The following is a 23,261-nucleotide window of genomic DNA, read 5'->3' as shown; positions in this document are numbered from 1 at the left end:
ATAATTACACACCCATAAGTTTAGTAAGTGTTTTTTGAAAAACCCTGCAAAAAATATCATTGGAACTAGAATTATATCATTTATTTAGCAATATGTTAAATTAAATTCTCTCAATTCACTCTAAACATAGACTTATAGAATCTTCAGGAAATATAGCTGTTGCTATTTTCATTGATCTACGTAAACCCTTTGATGTCGTGAGTATTGCAGGATATATTGGAAAAGATTGGGTTACGTGGTACCACCCATAAACTTAATTTTGCATTTGCTGATGACACACTATTACTTTATTTTGGAATAAACACTGATGAATGATTTAAACAGGTAGGTAAAGAGCTTCTTCAAAATACATTAAAGATGAACATATACATAAGACCAAGTATTTAGTTTTTGAGCAAAAAACACTAAACTTTAGGAGAGTTGAATGTCTCAATAAACATCTGTAATTTGAAGAAAATCGAACCAATTAAATACTTAGGATCTTATTTTAGATGAATAGGTATTTAAATTGGAAGCTTTATATTGAGTACATCGTAAATAAAGTTATACATATTACAAGAGCTATTGTTAAATATATGGGTTTTCTTAGTTACAAGGCAAAAATGGGCAAATTTATAATTTTATTAAAATTTTTGTCAATTATGAGATATTTAATTTCTGTATGGGGTGCGGCATGTACAACTAATTTTAGCAAAATTCATACCCTTCAAAATCGTGTTATAAATACTCTATTTAATGTGCATTAGACAATAGCTTGAATAATGTAGAAATGTTTACTTTAAAAGCTCTTAGTTTTAAGTGTAGAAGAATTCCGTGGCATACAATTTCATAAACACCGATTAGATCATATCGTAATTTTTCACAGTCTACAAATGATTTGATAACACAGCTTACCTTCAGATTATCTGCAAAACATAGTTACAGCAAGTATCTGAACACTGAGGAACCCAATAAAAAAAAATTACCTGGGACAAAAAACCGCTTTCTTTTGTATAAGTAGCACCTAATATAAAGTTTTACCAATCCCAAATAGTACTCTATGCCCTGGAGAAGTTTCAATCAGATATTTCTTGAGCAGAAACATTAAAGCAACAGGAAACTTAGCAGTAATGAGTCCCAATTAATCTGATTAGTAAAATCCCTGTAGGATCCATCATTATCCAAGATCATCGTTGGTATCAGCTGACGTAGCATTCAAATTGATGCAAAGATGCTATTGATGTTAACCAACATGGCTTTTTCCAAAAAAGATCGGTAATAACCAACTTAATACCATTTATTAGTATAAACGAAAGTATGGATAGTGGTCTGGAAACTTGTGCCGTGTACACTGACTTTTCCAAGGCTTTTGATAAGGTACATCATCCTACACTTTTCGTGAAGTTGGAGAATTTCGGTGTGCACGGTGCCCTGCTCAAACTCATTAAAAGTTATCTAACAAATCGCTCTCAGTACGTTGTCGTAAATGGAGTAAAGTCTTCTTGTACAACCGTAACTTCAGGAGTACCGCAAGGTTCTTATTTGGGACCGATTTTGTTCTCAATTTTTTTAAATGACATTGGTCAATGTTTCTCTACACTATCCTGAAGTATGTGGAGTTTATTAAGGATTTAGGTGTGACGAAATTTTAATTTAATACAGTCCTGTACGGATACAGACAAATCTATAAATATATATATGCATGTTTCAGGGCGTGGCAGTTCATGCTCATTTTACTTTCACTGTTATTAAGCCCAATGCTAATTTATTGTATGTGTCCTCATAAATCTTGATGATTCTAGGCCCATATTGTACGTAAGATGGTATTATAAATTTTATAGGGTGTTTTTTCGCAATTTTCTTCAGATTTATTATTTTAAGCTTATAAAGAGGAGATATAGAATATAAATTAAATAAAAATGCAGTGGACACAAAGAATGCAATGTTTTCTTTTTATTTTATACAGCACAGACCCAAGTATCATTAATGATGTTAACGAAATGATGATTCTCATTTATAGTGAGCAAGGTGATATCAGAAAAATAAAGGAAGAGAATCACTACTTTTCTTAATATTAAAATATCAGGTACATCTTCAAGTCATCAGCTAAAAGACACAAAGATGAATAGTGAAAATATTGGGAGATGTCGTTGATATAATATTGAATAACACGAAGTGTGTTTCTTGTGATACCTAAGATAGCACAGGAATCTCTCTTTGAAGATTCATCAACACCCATTCTCTTTCAATTATATAGTAACATTTGGTGATTGACATTGTCGAAAGCCTTTCTGAAGGACCTGAAAACCTTTAAAGAACTAGCTAGAAAGTCAGAAAACGTTAGAATATTTAACTCATTAGAACGGCCGTAGTTGAATAAATAAATTAATACTTATTAATTTATTTATTTACTATTAATTTATTATTTAAATTATACTGAAATTATAGATTTCAGAATAGAAAAGCGAAGATGATCGATATTTTATAGACAATTTTGTGATATATGATATATTTTATATTATCACATATATATATTTGATATAGTTCATCAAATGTATGTTAAGTTCTACGTGCATATTGAGTGAATGTTTAGAAAAAAATGTGTTCTTTGGAAATATTTTTTTAAAATTAGTATCACATTTACTTTAATGAATAAATGCACGTTTCTGGAGTAGAAGCAGCATTTACTATTAAAGAAATTCTTGAAAGTCTATAAAAAAATACTAATTACATTACAACTTTTATACAAAGAAATGTTCCAGGTAGTAACGAAGAACTTGGTAGTAGAGACAACGAAAAATTAAAAAAACTCTTCAAGTTACTCTTATAAAAAAAAACAACATCTACACCGAAGCCTCCTTACTCTTAAAATTACGTAACCAATAGATTTTTCTCAATTATTACATCAAAAACAACTATCACGAGCAACACAATGATCTACCCGTAAGAATGATAGTGTGTCATCCGGCCACACCCATCATCACCGCAACAAAATTAGCCCACATCATATTACATGGTACTGAAACACAAACGGTATTATACCAAATGCACCGACCTTGGGACCAGATGCAATGGGATCAAAAAAATTGCAAATTTTTTTCAAACGGCTCGACGGGTCGGTTGCAACTGCATTTTTTTCGTTCTTCGGCCCGCTTATGGGGTGACAATCAAATGGTATAAAAGCCGCCATAGGTTGGGTCCATGAGTATTCAGTTTTTGCCACCCATAGGTTTCTGTTGTAGGTACTACTATATCGTTTTAATTAATTACCATGTATAAGGTAAGTCAACCTTTAAGAATAGAAGGGTTAATCTTAGAAGATTATAGAAGATAGTTAGAATTAGTTTATTATGCTCTACACATATTAACTCTATGTATTTTGGGGTGTATTGTACAAAATTATGAGTAATTATATATTTTTTTAAATTTAAGGGTTTTTTTTTTAAAAACATTTTAAACTAAAATGGCATTTTTTTATCGAACACCGCTTACATTATTATTTCTTATAGGGTTTAGACTTTTGGACTTATTTGACGTTTATTCCAGGATTTAATATTAGTTTTATTCCAGGTTCTTTTAGTAATTATATAAATTTTATTAATTTATATATGAACGCAGTTTTGTATTGTTTCCAGATAATTCAAACAATTTTCTTAGTTTTTTTGTTTGGCCTAGTCTTTCATATATTGGAAATAAATATTCATGTTTCTTAGGTTATAAACAAATTAACTGGCATAATTTCTTATGTTTTCAAGTATTCAGAGTAATTTTTAATATTTTTCAAGGATTTGGAATAATTTTCCATGCTTTTATAGGCATTTATTATGTCTTTCAGACATGTGTCTAGACTTCTGGTTCAATGGATCATTTTTCTTCCACTACAAGATTTAAGAGACTAAACGTATGTTCAGTTTGTCTTAGTTTAGCTATTTGATGTTATTCTTTGCATATGTTCCAGGCATTGGAATTATCTCTTTTTGGTATTAGAACTAAAGACGTATTTTATTCCAGGCATTTTTTTAGATCCATTCTTTCAAGTATTTAAAGAACAATTTAAATTTATTCAAGTATTTGACGTAAATTGTTAGGTTTCATGATATTTTAAATAAAAATTCTTGTCTTTTTAAAATTTATTAAAACTAATTTTTTATTTCCATTTTTATAATTTCTTATTCAATTTTTCATATTTTGTGGACCTTTAGATTTCCTAATTTTATTCTAAGCATTTCAGTATGTATATGAGCTTTCCAGGCTTCCATCGTATTTTCCAAATTATTCACGAGGCATTTGGCGTTTAAGTTTTACATACATTTCAAATCTCTATTCGTAATTTCCAGGTTTCTGGAACCATTTCAACCCAATTTAAGCTTCATTCTATAAATGCAGTTTTTATAGTCAATATACAATTTTAATCGGTTCTATTCCTAATCAGCTAATAATATTTGGTTCACTTCAGGACTCTACAAATAAGAACCATTTTTTGGTTTGCTTATTTTTTTTAATTTTTAAAGAATCTTGAGAATGTTTTTATTGTCAAAACGTCGACTAATAATAAATCAACCTTATAACAGGAATAATACGAAAATATCTATTTTTCACTGGAGGAAGACCCACTGTAAGTTCCCATGATATTCCAGGGATATTCCAGAAACACTTTTCTAAATATTTGCCAAATTCCCAATAAAATATAAGGAATTTAATAAATCCGTACCGGAATGAAGATTTGAGAAAATTTAGTAAAATAAAATTGGCTCTTCCAAGACTCTTTTGACTTAGAGTGTGCCATCTCTCCTTCCTCACCCTATATACTAACTTTAAATTAAATTGTTTCGAATATAGAAAGATTCGTTCAATTATTAATATCACTTTACAAATACCTAAAAGGTAATTCATTACATGCAAAGGTTACAAAATAAAAAATTAAATTGTTACTAAATAAACCAAATTTATTAATAGGCAACAAAACAGGTGGCGAAGAAATCATCGACTATAGCAATTGTAAGTATATCATTACAAATCCTGAGAAGAGTCTTGAAGAACTGGTACAATCAATAAAAAATAAATCCTGTGATAAGAAATTGAATTATTGAATGTATTTTATATAAATATCACAGCTTGTGTTTTCCCTCTCTGAAAAGAAAGGTGATATATCTTCGTTGAAGTCTTATATAGTGATTCCTATACTAAAGTCTGAGTTGTTTCGTATTTATAAAGCCTTTATATGCCTTATTATTTATGTAATTAAAACGACCAATAAATTGACAATTTCTCTGCAATAGAACTCCTAAATCTAAATCTTTGAAGTTCCAAATTGTTAACATAATAGTCCCTAAGAAATACATGGACCTTTCTCTTTCTGGAACCATTTTATTGTTCTTAAACCAGTTTTGGACCAAATTTAAAAGATCCTGAACTTACAGGTTTAAACATTTTAAAATCATCTGCAACCTGGAAAGTAATGTTAGACAAGGCATTGTGAACTCGATTTAATAAGTATGAAGCCATTAGCACCAATGATTTGTTATAGACGACCTTGTCGAATGCCTTTGCACAATCAGTATGAATTACGTCAAGGTGTTGCTTCTACAAAATTTACCAAGAAGGCAAAGGTTTATAACAGTGGATCTGCTAGGAAAAATTGATTTATGTAGAATCCTTTTAAACTACTAGAAAACCCATAACTGATTATTGTTTATAACAGATTATTTAACATTTATGTAAATCAAACCCCATTGACTGGCCGCGAATCGAACCGCGACGCCCGATAATGAATGAAATTTACTCTAGGTCAACGCATTCCGCCAGTTTACTCATATGGAAACCGCGGCATTGTTGGTCATGGTGGTAAAATAACCATAACGGTCTAAAATCGGTTAAAATCAAGATTCTTTTTGCCTATTTTTTTCAACCTTAACCTATTTTCAGAGATTGACGTTCTTCTTCGTAGTAGCAGTGGCGGTAGCGTCGACGCATGCGGGTCTACTTCCAGCCGCCCCCGCGATTACTTATGCCAGTTTCGGGCATGGACCTGCCGCCTATGCCGCCCCCGCTTTGCCCCAATTTTCTTATGCCACCCCCGCTCTGTTAAAACCCGCGGCCATTGCTGCACCAGCTTATGCACATGCCGCCCCTGCTTTGGTTAAGGCCGCCCCCGCCGTAGACTATGTGGTAAGTTTATAAGATCCGATATTCTCTCTTGATTTCTAAATTTAAAATTGAAAATTCATATTTGAACACACAGTAGGGAAAAAATTTGGGCTCTCAGCAATCCCACATGGTTTTGGCAGCATCATTATGATACAACTTATAGATGATAATTTTGTATAAGTCAATGGATTTCAAACTATTTTTATCCAATGGAGTTTCATTGGTCTTCCATAAGATGTCTTGAAAACTATAATTAGTTTGCTACTAGTCCTATTAGACTCATATTTTATATTTTTTTATCACACATCCATTACTGGTAAAAACATGTTTCTTTGTTTTGATGAATATGCGTAACGTACCAAGGATTTAGTCATTTAGGAACTTCTAAAAAAAAAACGAACCATTTAACAATGGAAAGCCATTGAACGAATATAAATGAAAATCCACTGGATTATTATTTTCCTAGACATCCTTCATTAGACGTCCATCTATCATCGTCTAATGAATATATTGCACGTCTTATGGATTTCATTAAAATAAGAAGTCTTTCGTCAAACAAGAATAAAAAGCCATTGGACATGGGACAATTCCAATGGATGTGTTTAAAATGAGAAACAAAGTAGTACCAATGGACCTGTTTCACAACTGGACATTTTTCTGTTTCCTAGTTGCTTGGATATATTATGCATGAGGAAAAGTTACCAGCCATTGGACAAGATGTAAAATTTGTAAAATTCTATGAGCATCCAATGGTTTTTTTTAAGAAATTAAACGGATGTCTACTAAACAGATTTGTGCTGTCTGGGATGTTGCTTACAAAAGGTCGCTAGACACGAAAAAGTGTGATCAAGCATTAATAAGATCGCGTCCAACGTCATTGGGATCATTAAGAGTTTTTTTTTCGTTTTTTTATTGAAAAAATTATTTTAATCGAGATTATTGAATTTTCCCTAGAAAGGGAAAAGAGCTTTTCCATGTCGCGCAACTGCATTGATTGCCGTACGCGACTTATGCTGCACGATATTGCAATGCTTCTAAATAATCAGACATTCGCTTATTTTTATCTCGTTCTCTTCTTGCGAGAGCAACTTTACGACAAATTATCGCTAAGGAGGAGGCAAAATAAAAGAATTTTGCCTCTCAAGTTTTTTGTTAAAAAAATTATTTAAATCGGGATTATTGAATTTTCCTTAGAAAGGGAAAATTGCTTTTCCATGTCGCGCAACTGCATTGATTGCCGTACGCGACTTATGCTACACGATGTGCAATGCTTCTAAAGAATTAGACATTCTCCTGTTTTATCTCGTTCATTTCTTGCGAGAGCAACTTTAAGACAAATTATCGCTAAGAAAGAGACAAAATGATAGAATTATTCAAGATTTTATTTACGTACTGCTTAAATGACTGCAATGCGATTTAATCGCACAACAAATTATCACTGAAGATCTCCTTTTATTATTAAGATTTTATTAATTACCTCATAGAGTCTCTTAAAATATTTCTCTTTTCAATTGAAATTATACCATTTATTTATCACGCCATTCTCTTTCTTTCCTTAGATTATGAACACGTTGAAATGCATACGCGATGTTACCGTACAGTTTTCCCATATTTTAAATTATCGCCAAAAACGAGATAAATCAAAGGCGATCCTTGACAATTTCACTGATAACATCAAATGTCTTTGGCTTTTCCTTAAATTGTCAATAAAATTAATAGGATTTTTTATGCTCAGTCCTTAATAGTGATATTGCATTAAAGTACAAGTACCAATACAACCTAGTACGTGAAAGTGAGACAAATTTGTCAGATAGAATAAATACGAGAAATGGTAGAAAAACTGATAAAACTGATGGATATACAACATAGCGCTTAACTGAGTTCAATGCGACTTATTGAATTTTTCTTACAAAGGAAACAGGGCTTTTCCATGTTATACAATTCGGTTAAGGTTTGGTGCGATTTATGCTGGACGGTATTGCAATTAGTAATTTTCTATTTTTATCTTTTTCTCTTCTTGTATTGTGAAAACGACTTGACAAGCAAACGATCGTGTAATTTTGCAACAATGTACCGTAGAAAGGGAAAAGAGCTTTTCCATGTCGCGCAACTGCATTGCCGTACGCGAGTTATGCTGCACGATATTGCAATGCTTCTAAAGAATTAGACATTCTCTTGTTTTTATTTCAGTCTCTTCTTGCAGTGCAAATGCGACTTGCACGAGCAACTTTACGACAATTATCGCTAAGGAGCAGATAAAATGAAACAATTAATATTATTTTATTTACGTACCGCTTAAGTGACTGAAATGCGATTTAATCGCAAAACAACCATCCACACACTTTTTCACAGTACAAGTACTGTGAAGTGTGTGGATGGCTTCTAAAGGCCTGATGCTCTAACTAGAGAGAAACACGTGTAGCCCGTTTAATTACATGTTGTGAGATCGTGACTTTGTGTTTTTCTTTGTTTTTCGTCAATCTTAAGTTTTTCTAAATTATCATTTTTTCCTTAATGACTTTTCCTTAAATTGTCAATAAGTGTGTAAATACAACTTGACGAGCAGACGATTGTGTAAATTTGCAACAATGTACCACTAAGGAGAACACAAGGAACCGCTAAGGATAATAAGGATCGCTAAGGAGGAGCAACATATGTTGCGCAATATTACAACTTCAAAGAAACTTTCTTTGGGAATTAAGAAAATATATATTTCTGTCTCTTACATTTCTTGGACTGCGAATATATCGAAATGCAAACACAATTTTATCGCACAGTTTTGCTACGATGCAAATTATCGTCAAAAGCGAGACATATCAAAAATGTTGCTCGATAACATTAAATGCCTTCGGTTTTACTTAAGACCTAGTCTCTTAATTTCTCTCAGTAAATATGAGAAATAAAGGAAAAACTGGATTTCAGGATAATATTGATACAGCTTAACACAACATTACCCCACTGTGATTGCCATTTTCTTAATTTGCCAGTTATTCCTTGGCATTATTCTATCAAAGATATGAAACATTGCATGTGTTGCATGCGATTGAACTGAATGCTATTTTATTACACGATTTTACGACTTTTTAACGTATCATCGCCAAACAAATGTAATGAAAGGCAATAGACACAATCCTGATCCTCGCTCACTCTTGTTTTTTGTGCAATAATTTTGCGACTTTTTGAAAGTTTCTTTTGGATTTGTCTAATGCTTTGGATACTGTAAAATCATCAAATTTTACTCCCAAATGGAAATTTTTATGAAATAATCATTACGCAAACGTACGATGGCACCTGCTAAGCCAGAAACTCGATACCCATCTCGTCTCATATTTTCACTTTTAAGAGAGTAGGTACCTAATAATTATTTTTATGACCATTATATACGACTTTACCGATATCGTACATCTGTCGTTTTATGCTCAAATCTGTTGGTTTCACTTTTTTTTTTGTTGGTTTCCATATTGTTGTTTTATTTCGTTTATTATAACTCGAGAGGCCCATAGAAGGAATCTCTAGTTCAAGAATACGTTTATCGGAGACCTAGATTTCTAATAAGACAATCGGTTGGAGAACATTCTTTTTTTGGTATTTACCGGGTTTCGATTGCAATTAAACCAGTAGAAATAAAAAGTAATTGGATCGGAGTTGAGTTAATTGATTTTTGAATATCAACGTTGCAGTTAATGCAGGCCATAACTTTGTTATTTAATTGAATTGTCGTTATTAAATTTTATGCAAAATTTTCCAAAATAGAATAGTGAAAGCCAATTAGGGTTTAATAGTAAGAATAACTTAATTTTTTAATTCTTTCATACTTTTATGTGAAAACTTCAAAAAGTGGAGAAGACTGAATTTATTAAGTCCATTACATTACTTTTAAGCAAAAATTGATTACATTAAAAAAAGTGCATCAAATATCAAATTTACTTGTTTTTTCAATATATTTTATTGCTTTATATAGACTGTAAAAATGAGAATAATATTTTTTAAATAATTTTTCAAAACAGATTTTTAAAAAACAGTTAATTAAAGAAAGAACTTGTTAAATGATATGATCATGGAATTTTTAAAATTTATATTAAATTCTTGATTTATTAGTTTTTTTTTAATTAAACTTTTTTGTAGAAAAATACTCTATATGAACTAATTTAATTAGATTTTACATAAAGGCAAAAATTCAATATATTTAAATAAAAAAAAAAATTGTATTAGTGCATGCTCTATTACATTGATTTTTAATGTATTATAATACTTTATATACTCTATGTAAACTAGGAATAATATTTAAAAAATAATTTTACGAACAAAAATTTGGTTCTTAAAAACACAATTAATGGAAGAAAAAAAATTGTTAAATGTTCTAAGGATATTTTTCATCTTATATTAACTTCCTAATTTATTTGTATTTTTTTTTCAAAATTAAATATGGAAAATTAAACTAAGGCAACTTTTTTTGTAGAAAAGTAGCAGGGCCGTTCCTAGGGTATCTGCCGCCCGGGTGCGAAAAAAATTTTCCTTTACCCCACCGAATCCGGCCTTTGATAAACATTTGTAAATAAATAACTTGAAATAATTTAACGTTAAAAAAACAACATTTTAGAAACATAAACACTTTATTTTATATTAAATCATAATTTTATTATTTTCACAATTTATTTGTAATTTAATGTATTTACAAATAAGTTGTAATTAAATACATACATACATATGATTTACATACGCAACGTGCACTTTATAATATGTATACAGTGTGGTGACTTTAACTGGAATAAATTCAGTTAAAACTAATCAAATTTTATCTCGCAAAATTCCTGAGACCCGTCGATTTTTGTTTATTTTTTTTCACATTTCAAGATAGTTTTTGTATTTTTTTACCTTTGTATACATAAAGGGGCAGGTAGCTAATATATCCAATGATTATACAAAGTTTGCATTTCTCGCTTTTTTTAATGCAAATGTTTTAACAATGTTAGACGCATCTATATTTTCTGCAATTTCTTTTTCAATACTAATTATTGATAAGTCAGAAAGCCTCTCTTGACCCATTGTGGATCGTAAATAATTTTTTATTATTTTGAGTTTAGAAAAGCATCTTTCTTCATTAGCTACTGTGACAGGTAGTGTTAAGAAAATTCTAATGGAAATTACTAAATTGAGAAAACCATAGATGAGGTTATTTACAAATAGGTAGATAAGAACATTTAAGGCATTCATTTCAGGGGAAATATAGGGTGCAACATTATCAATTTCATCAGATAAATCTTGAGCTAAAATATCTTTTTCATTTTTTGATGGATCTTATAAAATGTTCTCAAGAGCTTCACATTTTGCAAACCTAATTGATTTTACTGTTTGTAGAAAGCTATGTAGGTTGTTAAGTAAATTAAACAACGTATCATGTTGCTTCATTTGCTCGAATCTTTCTTCCAATTTTAATAATGTAGTATCTAATATAACAAAATAAAAATTAATTTTAAGCTGATCAACTGGATTTTTAGGGGCCTTGTCTACACACTCATGGTCAAATAAACGCTTTTTTGTTCGGGGTCTAACAATATTAATCGGAGGAAACGAAGGGTCGCAATCAATATCTTCAGCAACTTTTTTGGCCTCCTCTAAAATATCAGTGAAACCTTCATCTGATATATATGTTTTGTTTTAGTCTGTTTTAAGATTAAAATAATATTAGGTAGGGCAACATCGGATTCCTGCATCACTTTACTTGCAATATTAATTTTTGTTAACACATTATACCATATAATAATGGAACGAATAAATTTAAATGACTTACTTTTTAAGAGTAATGAATTAGCCATAGTTTTGGTATCGGAGTCCCTGTTATTATCAGAGTAAAGTGCAAATAAAGCGTCATATATTTTTCGTAAATTATGTCTAAGAACTTTCAGAGCATCTATTCTGCTTTCCCATCTAGTACTAGAAAGAGGTTTTACTGGTAACGTAGGGATTTCATTTTTTTTTAAACTTGTTTAGTTGATGCGGAGAAAAGGAAAGTTCCTGCATAACAGCAAAGAAACTTGTAATTTCTAAAGATGCTTTGGCAGCGTCATTAACAACTAAATTTAAGCTACGGGCTGCACAAGGCACGTAAAAAGCTCTAGGGTTCAATTCAATAATTTTTGTTTGTAAACCATTATTGCGACCCTTCATATTCGCTCCATTATCATATCCCTGACCCCTTAAATCACCTAAACAAATGTTGTGAGTCTCCAAAAAATCCAATAAAACATTAGTTCAGCCTTGTCCTATCGAATCTGATATTGAAATGAATCCAAAAAAATGCTCTCTAATTTCGATTTGCTTTGATGCATTATTTAATAAAACAAACCTTATTACATCAGTTAGTTGGTCTTGATGACTCACGTCAGGAGTCGTATTCAAAATAATTGAAAAAGATTTACTAGCGTTTAACATACATATAACGTCATGTCTTATTTGCTCTCCCAGAAGGAAAATTAATTCATTTTGAATATGAACACCTAAATAATAAGGCATATTTGATGGAGTTCTTTTAATCCTGTTAATGTGATCGCATATTGTTTCATTAAAATTGGCAATTGTTTCGATTAATTTTAAAAAGTTACCGTTTTGTTGCTCGTATATCTTGTTATTTTCACCTCTAAAACTCAAATTTTGACCGGCTGAAAACTTGACAACATAAATTATAATTTTCAAAACAGAAACCCATCTATCTTTTTCCATGTTTATTAATTTCTCGTTTAGTGAATCAGTTGTCATTTTAGAAGAAATTGATTGTTTTAAATCAAGCCAAGATTTTGTATTACAAATATGCCCCTTTGACTTTTCATGTCTTTCTATAAGTTGACTTAAATGTCTCCAATCGTTATAACCCTCAACCAAACCACTACCACCAGAAAAAGTTTTAAATATTTTGCAAGGAAAACAATATACACAATCTTTTGATTTAGAATGTACTAGCCAAACCCTCAGAATTATTTCTCCATAGCGTACTCCAGGCCCTAACTCTATCAGAGTTAATTTAATTTTATCCAATAAAACATTTGGCCAATAGCCAGGATCCTTATAGACATTAATATTTTCAAAGCTTACTTCAGATTCTTGTTCTACTAGTAAAACATCACCTTCCACTATAGTTTTGGTATTCGATGAGTTCTCCTTCTCTTCTCCGCTATTGACCATTATACATATAGTCTCCGTCACATTTCCATCTCGGGCTTGGAGTGAACTGCAAGCCTTTTTAGTTAATTCTTCTTTTTCACGCTTTCGTTTTCTGTACTGTGCTCCAGAAAGCTTTTTTCGATTATCAGACATCTTTAATAAAACAAGTCCAAAATTAAAATAAATCCAAGTTATCCTATATTTTGCCTGAATGAATAAAGAGATATATTTTTAACGTTTCAAATAAAAAAAAATATTAAGGTGTGGACAATGCTACTTTTTTATTAAGCAAATAACTAATATTTGAGGTGAGTAGCCAAACGGAATTAGTGGATGAGTGCGACTACTGGCTATTCATAACGCATATCATTTTTTCATTTTTTCCTCAAGTTCAAAATTAATTTTTTTTTTAATTTATTATATTATTTGACTATAAATAAGTTAACATTACTTTTTAAAATAAAATTAATTGTGCTAACAAAAATTTAAAAAATCTCAAGATGAAAAATTTGGGAGATTTCTAATAGGAGTAAATAGATATCTAAAAAAAGGAAAAAAATACTCCTTAAATTTCAGGAAAAATAAAATTATAAAAAATTTATTAAAAAAATATTTAATTTGTTTTTTTTTGACCCTCTGACCTGCCGCCCGGGTGCCCCGCACGGCTGTCCCATTGCAAAAGACAGTAACTGCATTAATACACAAGTTGAGAAAATCGATTTTTCTAAAATTTACAAGCCGCAAGTCATTATTAATATAATTATCAAAAAAATCTTATGGAATGTTAGATAACCTGCATTTACAATCTTTGAACTATTTTTTTATTCAATTAATTAATCATGATAGTAGATCGCCAGTCCAATAACTAACTTTGCATAGATTTTAATAAAAAAATTAACAAATTGTTTTATATCAAAACACAGTAAATGCCCTTGCTGTGTTTTGTTATAAAATAAGATGTATTTAATTTTTTTACTGCACAGTAAGGGCCCTTACTGTGTTTTGACAAAATTTATTTAAGATATCAGTAGGTAAAAAATGGATATTTTAAGAAATAGAAAATACAATGCAAAACTACACTTTTATTATTCCGTAGAATAAAGGGGGAAACAAATAAGTAAATTCTTAACACAAAAACAAAAACAAAAACAAAACATATTCGTACTAATAAGCTAACAAACGTCCATTAAAAGTTTGTTGGTAAGTCAAAACGGAACAAAAATTATACGAAACAGGTAACATAAAAAAACCAGACTAAGAATCGCCATCTATGGCTTCCAATTGTTCATGATTTAACAAGTCCAAAGATGTTTCTGACTCTGGTAGGGTTTGCCAAAACACTTTTCTATTTTCGGGCATTAATGGCACTAAGTCTTTTAAAATAACAGTTTTTTTTCACGTGAAATTCCTCGTATATTTAAAGCATTGGGCGTAAAATGTTTTTTTTTGTAAAAAATCCAATTCCTTGTATTCGTCATTGAAATCGGTTTTATATTTCATGCAATTACTTCCCTGTGTAAAGCAAACTTCTACTAAATTTCCTAACAAAAACCCCTTTAAAAGGATCATCCGTTTTTTTGTGGTACGTTTCTTATTTTGCCATAAGTGAAATTAATTCAAGTACGTTAATTCTTGAAAGTCGTAAATATTTCTATTTCTTAGAATCTTTTGTTCTATATTTCCATGAACGCCATCGGCAGCCATGTCGGTATGTCCCTTTGTAAGATATCGTATAATGATCTCCTGTGGTCCGGAAGCACGATTAACCTCAGTAACCAGGGTCGTATAAAGAACCCAATTTTTATTAGCCCAGAAAATAAAATGGGATACATCTCTTTCTTTTTTTGTTATCTGAAATAAAGCGTCAACAATTGCCTCAGCCTTGCGTCCCCCTAAGGCTTCGTGCCAAGCACACAGTAACTTTTGTTTTTAGAATTTTTATTTAAAGTGGCAAAAGTCAAGTTTAAGACCACAAGGCGGCTGATGAAAATTGCACTTTTACTTTGCGGCATAATGGGCAAAATAATAACCTTTTGTAAGTCCATGGAGTAAATACGTTTCGTCGAACTTACTTTTTCTTCGGAGTCTTTTTTATAAAGAAGATTTGCCTCTTCAGCTTTAGCACGGTGAGAATCCAGCTATTCCTGAATGCTATGATCTTCTTTATCTTCTAGCACATTGTTTAATATTTTGCAGTCCTCACAAATATCTGATTTAGGCTGGCAAAGCGAAAAAACGAACATTCATCTGCTTTAAAACTTGTCTGTAAACCTCAATTTTACAGACTGATGGATGTTTTGAGTTAAAATCATCATACATTTTTTTATAAGTTAACTCTCTTGGTAAGTATATTCTAATATTAGGAGCGTTTTTTCTGCGATAGTGGCTAATGGAGGGTTTATACGACTCAACGTGGTCTTTGATTAAATCTTTATTCAAATGCTTTCGGCAGCCTCCTCTACGTTCCTTAATTTGATTACCACAAAAACCTTGTTTAATGACCAGAACTAACTCGGTGTAACTGAATCGTTCATATATCCCAGAGTATTTAAAAATGTGCACCTGCATACGTCTAAATCTGTGGAATTTTCAAGTGGTAAAGAATAACGCCTTGATTCGCACCTCTTACGTATTGCTGATTGTGTCCTCCGCTTAACAGAAACTAGTTTTATATGTTTGTATAGCCATTTTCGCCGACTTGTGTAATCTAGGTTCCAGTATTCCATCCATTTTTTTTTTTTGGTGCCCTGCTAGTTGTTGATTGCACATCCTACCACACTTGCCTTAACATGCTGGTCTTATTGGATGCTTTTCTTTACACCTTTGGGTTTTTTCTTTTCCCTTTAGCATTTTTTCAACTATTTTCTGCTGCTTCTGCTCTGCTTTGCGATTATCTTCATTAACCATTTTGACAGTATTATTAACCTGAAAAAACAACTTTTGTTTATTGTTAATAATATAGGATGGCGCGACGTTTCGACTAGTAAGGATAACCAACGAGTATCAATTTTTAGGCCAACTAATTAGTAAATTTTTAGTTTCCTTTAAAAATATAGGTTACAAACATACCTCTAAAGTAGCGTCATTGCTTTCTAGATTTAGATTTCTTTCAAAAGATTGAACACTTATGTTTTTGTTATCGGTGGCTGGATTCTAAAATAAAAGTAAAAAAATTTTTTTTGATGATTTTTTTTATTAATATGGGTGCATTAGCAAGGCGTACCGCTAAAATAGTGCCTAAACTATACAGGGTGAAAAAAAAATGTCGCGTGGTTATAAGGTTGACAAAAATCTATAATCTAAAAATAATTTCACGTATACAGGGTGTTGCAAAAAAAGTTTCAGAAGAATATGTAGTTTTTTTAAATGGAATACCCTATATATTATTTTATTTTTAGATTCCACATAAAATTCTAACAAATCTGATGTAACATAATGTTACATTTTAATTAAGTAGTTTTTGAATTAGAGACAGTTGAAAAACGACTTTTTCCAACTTCAAGAGGTTATAATCTAAAAATAAAATAATATATAGCGTGTTCCATTTAAAAAAAAACGACATTCTTCTTTTAACTAATTTCACAAAAAAAATCTTTACTATAATCTAGTGACCTTAACTCATGCATCTGGTAGCGCGATCTCGTTATTTACCGCAAAAACTTCATCTTATCTCTTATCTATTCTGACTTAAATACAGAACACAAATATAGACTTAAATACAAAATAACCATATAAAACAAAACATTTTTGTTGATTAATTTTCTTTCTATGACGTACCTTTGGCGCCATCCTGTGTACGAAACCGTATAAAATCGTTGGCGCTCAATGTAGAACGCTGTAAAAAAATGTATTCGCTGCAAACTAGTAATTATAAAAATGGAAAGAGATGGCGGCGCTTATATAGTGCTTGAATATATACAGTGTTGTCAGCTGCAAAGAATTTCTCCTTATTCCTAGTAGTTTTAGACCCTAAAGGTTTATAAATAGAATTTTTCTATTCTAAAAAATGGTCTAAATTTAATTTTTTGTCAGTACAATGGTTCATGATGGGATTTTAATTAAGGCTCTGGCTCATTCCAAATATTCTTACAGTGTTGCATGATTTTTCACAGTTTCTGAGTTACATTGATCTTAGAAGCATTCAATTCAGTTTGGATAGTGCAGCACTGTAAATGATTATTTATAGTTATCTAGATAGATAAATATTAATATATCTAAGACACCCTGTATGACTAACGAGCTTAACTCATCTGGATCTTTATGCCAGTTAATGACATATGTATCATATAAAAAATAAATATATTTATTTCAAATTATATTTTTTAATATGCATTTATTAATAATATCAGAACTAACCATTCTTTTTAGATCTTTTTTTTGTTGTTGAATTTTCTCGACTTTCGCTGTTTTTCTCATTGGATTCATTAATAAATTAATATCTTAGGTATAACAATTTCTGGCTTTCTGAATTGTGTGTCATTTTATATAGAGGGGGTTGGGTTGGGTTTCCTTATATTTTTTAAAACTCTATATAAGTATCAAAATATAATGGACTATCAAAGGCTATAGAGCCAAATTTATTTGGCATAAAAATAATTATTTTTTATAAGTTTTAGTGTTCAGATATTGATCTATAGACATATAGACTGTCAACTGTCAAAATGTTTAATATTTGACAGGTGATCATAATTTCGACATTTTTTGTTTTTAGATTAGAAAATAAAAGTGAAAACGGTTTCTTTTTTTGTTAAAACGTTTTATTTCTATGGCTTATAAAAGTCAAGGAAAGAGATAATTTTCAATTTTCAATAGCTGCCCTTAGATTTATAGGTATCCCATATAGAGTAATGACAGCATCTATTTCGATCATTTTATTACTAATTTTAATCATGTTATTACATTTCCCGATTCTACATAAAATTCCGAGATTTTTGGGGTATTACATGCCCTCAACTTCTCTTGGAGTTTTGTTTAATAAATGTCTAACAGATTTCAAGTTATAAATAGTTAAAAATCACCCCTCCTTCAACTATCAAAGGCCATAGAACCAAATCTATTTGACATAGAAATAATTGCTTTTTATGTATTTCAGTTTTAAATTTTTTATCAATAGGCTTATATAAATCAAAAAAAAATTCAATAGTATTGGCTCTATAAGCTCAAAAAGTGGAAAAAAGGGTTATTTTCAACTAGTAATACCTTGGCAAAAGATGATCGGACTTAAAAAATTAAAAATAATCTTGTTAATTTAGTTGAAAAGAATCGTTTAGTATAAATGAGAAGATACAAATATCAGTGATGGACTTACAAATACATAGGCATATTACAATAAATACGATCGACTTCAAGCACATGAATAAGAAACTAAGCTCTAAATACCTCTATAAAACCATCAACACTTATGAAATTTTTTGATCAACTTATAGTAAATTGAAAAACCTTCTTCTTCGGGAACAACAACACTGATAGTATTTAACAAAGAGTGAACGATTCTAACAGAGATCACACTCTTTATGGTGAGAAACTAGAGGGTAGAAAACTATCATGAAATTTCTACACATATCAACTCTATGTATTTTGGGGTGTATTGTGTAGAGTATTTCTATATTTTTTTAATTCATGGATTTTTTTTCTGAGGAACGTTATAAACTAAATTGACACCTTTTACATCCGTATTATTTTTCATAGGCTTCAGACTTTTTGTCTTACTTGACTGACGTTTATTCCAGGTTTTTTAAGTAATTATATAAATTTTATTAATTTATATCTGATGCATGTATTCAACGCATTTTTGTATGGTTTCCAGATAATTGACACATTTTCCCAGTTTTTCTTGTTTGGCCTAGGCTTTCATATATTGAAAATAAATATTCAGGTGTCTTAGGTTAACTAACAACTGCGTTTTGACGAAGCCGAGTCGGACCAAGACGAATGTTCATTCCAAGAAGATAATGATCCCGAATTAAATTTCTCCAAAGGGTCTGCATGTTTGATCTTAGAGGGCACCACAAACGCTATTTCGGAACATAGCGCACGTGCTGCGACCCATCGTAGTTCTTCTGATTCTGCGCCCGTTCTGAGACGTTTTCCTTTTCCGAGTCTCCGGTTAATTTCCACGAAGTAGTCACATGCCCCGTCCAACCCGGATGCTTATCAACACACACCGGCCATCCTAAAGTATGAATAAACTCGAAAAAGTATGAAGAAATCGAATTGGAATTTAGTGAAATTCCTACGATACTCTCCGCGTTATTTTGCTGAGATTTTACGTATAAAATGTGTACTGTATCGCATGTTCTGGGGCTCATTTGATCCAAGATTTGCAGGTCTTTGCAAAATTCCGTAGGACTACTGTTCAGCGCCACTAGGTGGTGTGAGGATTGTCCTCTTCATCTATCTCTAATAAATGGCTCAGAAATAGCCGGGCAGTTTGAAATTCGTGACAAACCGGAGGAGGGACGCACTCCTCCGGTTGGTGGTTTTGCATTTTATATAAGTTTGCCTCCACAGTACTTTGTCGGTTTATCAGTTGGCTTATTAAATTGGTTTCTTCCGTCATAGGGCTATTGTTTTCTAGTAGGGATTTTAATGTTGGTATTGATTGATCCACTTGACACTGTTGAACCCTATCGACACTATCCGGAAAATACTTCTGTTTCACTTGAGCCCTCGTTGGAGTATCTTCCATCGCTACCAACTAACAAATTGTCCATTTTTTCCAAGTGTTTAACTGGCATAATTTTTTATGTTTTCAAGTATTCAGAGTAATTTTTTCAATTTTTCAATGATTTGTAATAATTTTCAATGCTTTTATAGGCATTTATAATGTTTTTCAGACATAGTTATCCAGACTCCTGGACTCTTCTGGTTCAATGGATCAATTTTCTTTCAGTACAGGGTTTAAGAGACTAAACATAATTATGATCAGTTTGTCTTACTTTAGCTATTTGATGTTATTATTTGCATATGTTCCAGGCATTGGAATTATTTTTTATCTCTTTTTGGTATTAGAAATAAATACGTATTTTATTCCAGGCATTTTTTCATGTTTTCAGTTCCATTCTTTTAAGTATTTGAAGAAAATTTTAAATTTATTGTTAAATTTATATGTATTTCATGGAAATTTTTAGATTTCATGAGATTTTAAATAAAAATTCTTGTCTTGTCTTTTAATTTTTAAACTAATTATTTAGCTCCATTTTTATAATTTCTTATTCAATTTTTTATATTTTACAGGCGTTTGGAAGTCCTAATTTTATTCTAAGCATTTCAGTATTTATATATGTTTTCCAGGCTTCTTCGTATTTTCCAAAAGATTCTCGAGGCATTTGACGTATTTTTTAAAGCTTTACAAGCATTTGAACCTCTATGTGTAATTTCCAGGTTTCTGGAACCATTTCAACCCAATTTAAGCTTCCTTCTATAAATGCAGTTTTTATAGTCAATAAACAATTTCAATCGGATCTATTTCTAATCAGCATTTTGTTTAATATTTGGTCCACTTTAGGACTCGAATACGAACCATTTTTTGATTTGCTTATTTTTTATTTTTAAAGAATGCTCTTATTGTCAAAACGTCGACTAATAATAAATCAACCTTATAACAGGAATAATACGAGAACGTCTAGTTTTAACTGGAGGAAGACCCACTGTAAGAAATACCTTCTGTTGAACACTTGACTGTATAATCGACAATATCCACACAATCTAACCAAAGAGAACATCGATTTTCAAGCTTCTGTTTTTTCAATGTTTTTTAATTTTAAAATTTCAACAAAATGTCCATAACTCAAAAAATTGCCCAGATACATTTTTAAAAATTTGTACATATATTCTTTGAACAATTTTATTTGACACCTATTTCATCGTTCAAGATTCAAATTATTGTCACTCAAACTTACCTAAATTAAATCGAAGTCCAAAAAGCATAAATCATCTAATATTATCTTGTTGTACCACGGTGAATACACACTACCTTACCAGACATAACCATATATTTGGAACACTTAAAATGCTATAAATTTGATACATTAAAATCCAGTCGAAGGAAACACTAATTGCTAGGATAAAGACATCATTACAGATGTTTAGCCGACCAGATGTAACTGTAATAATTACTACTAATTAAAGCGAAGGCGATGTGGAGAATGCAATCTGTCCAATTCATAATCTTGATCACTAATGTAATTCCTACAACACTAAAGATTTCTCTTAGAGTAATAAACCTGGCTGAAAAAATCTACTTACCAATGCAACCACAAATCTTGTAAGGTGATTTTTACTTCACCCTAGTTTATGCTATAAGATACTTACCTAAAACAACAAAAAATAGTCTACCTACCGCAATAAAAAAAAAATATTTAGCTCTGTGGTTTGTTTCAAGACTGTCTTTGACACTTTTGGGCCAAAAATTGTAGGTCATCAATAGCTCGATTACCAAACGCTACATTTTCCATCTTATTTATGTTAATTCATTACATCTAAAGCACTTAATTGTATACATAAATCAACCCACTTTTTTACTTATGTATTTAGCACACAAATAAAAAAAACGATTACATGACTGAGAAGCAAAGGCGGAGAATCTCTCGCGAATATCATTTAAATCGTTACACATTAGGCAACTCACTTATTGCTCAATAAACGTTTTATTAAACTAATTATTATTATGTCATTAATTAACAGACTTACCCGAAATACGAATTTAAATACGGGGTGGCCGATGGACACACTGGAGACCAAAAAACCCAATCGGAAGTACGCGATGGTGACGTGGTTAAGGGCCAGTACTCCTTGGTGGAAGCCGATGGTACTGTTAGGACCGTAACTTATACTGCTGACGATCACACTGGATTTAATGCGGTCGTTACTAGAGTAATTATTAATAAATTTTATTTATATTTTATATTTATATTGAAAATTTATTTTTTCTTAGTCTGGTCATGCCAGTCATCCTGTAGCTGTGGCACCCAAAGTTATCGCAGCTCCGACGCTGAGCCACGCCTATGCAGCTCCCGCTTTAGCCAGTCCTTGGGGAGGGTACCACTAAAAGGGTTCTGTTAGGACTCTATGGAGCAAAACACGTTTTATAATTTATTCTGTTTGTTTTTTACTTATTAATTTATGTGTTTTGTCCCATAGGAACAATTGACGTTTTTTTACTGATGGCTTATATGGTTCTGTTATGGCTCTTCTATTTATGTTTAGGGGTATCTAGTTTTAATGTTATTCCTTGTAAATATATGTATGTTATATTTTAATTTTTATGTACATCGCAGTGTTGTCATATGGTGCAATAATATATTGTTAATGAAGAAATTATTGGTTTTACTATATACCTTTACGAGCCTAATTAAATTAGGTATATGTGGAAAAAAATAAGTTCAAGCAATTCTTACTGAACCATTTCGTGTATTAAGAATTATTGCAGCATCAAAACTCTCTGAGTTATAATCAGATTTATGTAGGAGGAGCTAAAATGGAAATTCCAAGACTTTTACAATTTATGTAAACACACTCATGGGCATAACTCATACACTTTCTGAGGAATTTTTGTGTTTTTTTGAGAAGAATGTAGAGGGATACTTAAGAATGAATTACATAAACAAAGCAACCTTTTAAGTGAATAATTTCTTAAGATATAGCAACTTGGACCGAGTCAGGTCTGGAAGCATCTTTTTCCCTGTAATATTCAGTTTACAACTTTTTTGAAAAAAAAAACACTAAAACACGTATAATAATATATAATATACGATAACTTAAAACAGCATGTTAGTTTCCATTCGTCCAGGCATTTGGAGTCAATAACTCAAAAAAATTGATCAGGACAATTTCATTGGACACTTATTTCAGCATCTTTCAAAATTTGTACAAAATTTTGAAAAAAAAATTATTTTTGGAAAAAAAAATCATTTTTTATTCTAAAAATTCGACAAAATGTCCATAACAAAATTGATCAGATACAATTATGAAAATTA

The 23,261-nt window shown here is 31.0% G+C and overlaps 1 protein-coding gene across 1 annotated transcript; it reads left to right on the top strand.

The window, feature by feature from the left end:
- The first annotated feature begins 3,100 nt into the window (after window positions 1-3,100).
- On the top strand, window positions 3,101-22,602 carry LOC126743942 (cuticle protein 19-like). The gene is made up of 4 exons (XM_050451226.1): window positions 3,101-3,259; window positions 5,905-6,147; window positions 21,970-22,158; window positions 22,220-22,602. The coding sequence occupies exons 1-4, from the start codon at window positions 3,251-3,253 to the stop codon at window positions 22,331-22,333; spliced, it is 555 nt and encodes a 184-aa protein (XP_050307183.1). The 5' UTR covers window positions 3,101-3,250; the 3' UTR covers window positions 22,334-22,602.
- Window positions 22,603-23,261: the final 659 nt, after the last annotated feature.

The sequence above is a fragment of the Anthonomus grandis genome, chromosome 13 (assembly GCF_022605725.1).
Source record: "Anthonomus grandis grandis chromosome 13, icAntGran1.3, whole genome shotgun sequence".
NCBI lineage: Eukaryota > Metazoa > Arthropoda > Insecta > Coleoptera > Curculionidae > Anthonomus > Anthonomus grandis.
Note: the sequence above shows the minus strand (reverse complement) of the source record. Positions and strands in the feature narration are given on the sequence as shown.

Coding starts and splice junctions, on each gene's coding strand:
- LOC126743942 (XM_050451226.1), top strand. Junction 6,148..21,969: donor CCCCCGCCGTAGACTATGTG/GTAAGTTTATAA, acceptor ATTAATTAACAG/ACTTACCCGAAATACGAATT. Junction 22,159..22,219: donor TTAATGCGGTCGTTACTAGA/GTAATTATTAAT, acceptor ATTTTTTCTTAG/TCTGGTCATGCCAGTCATCC.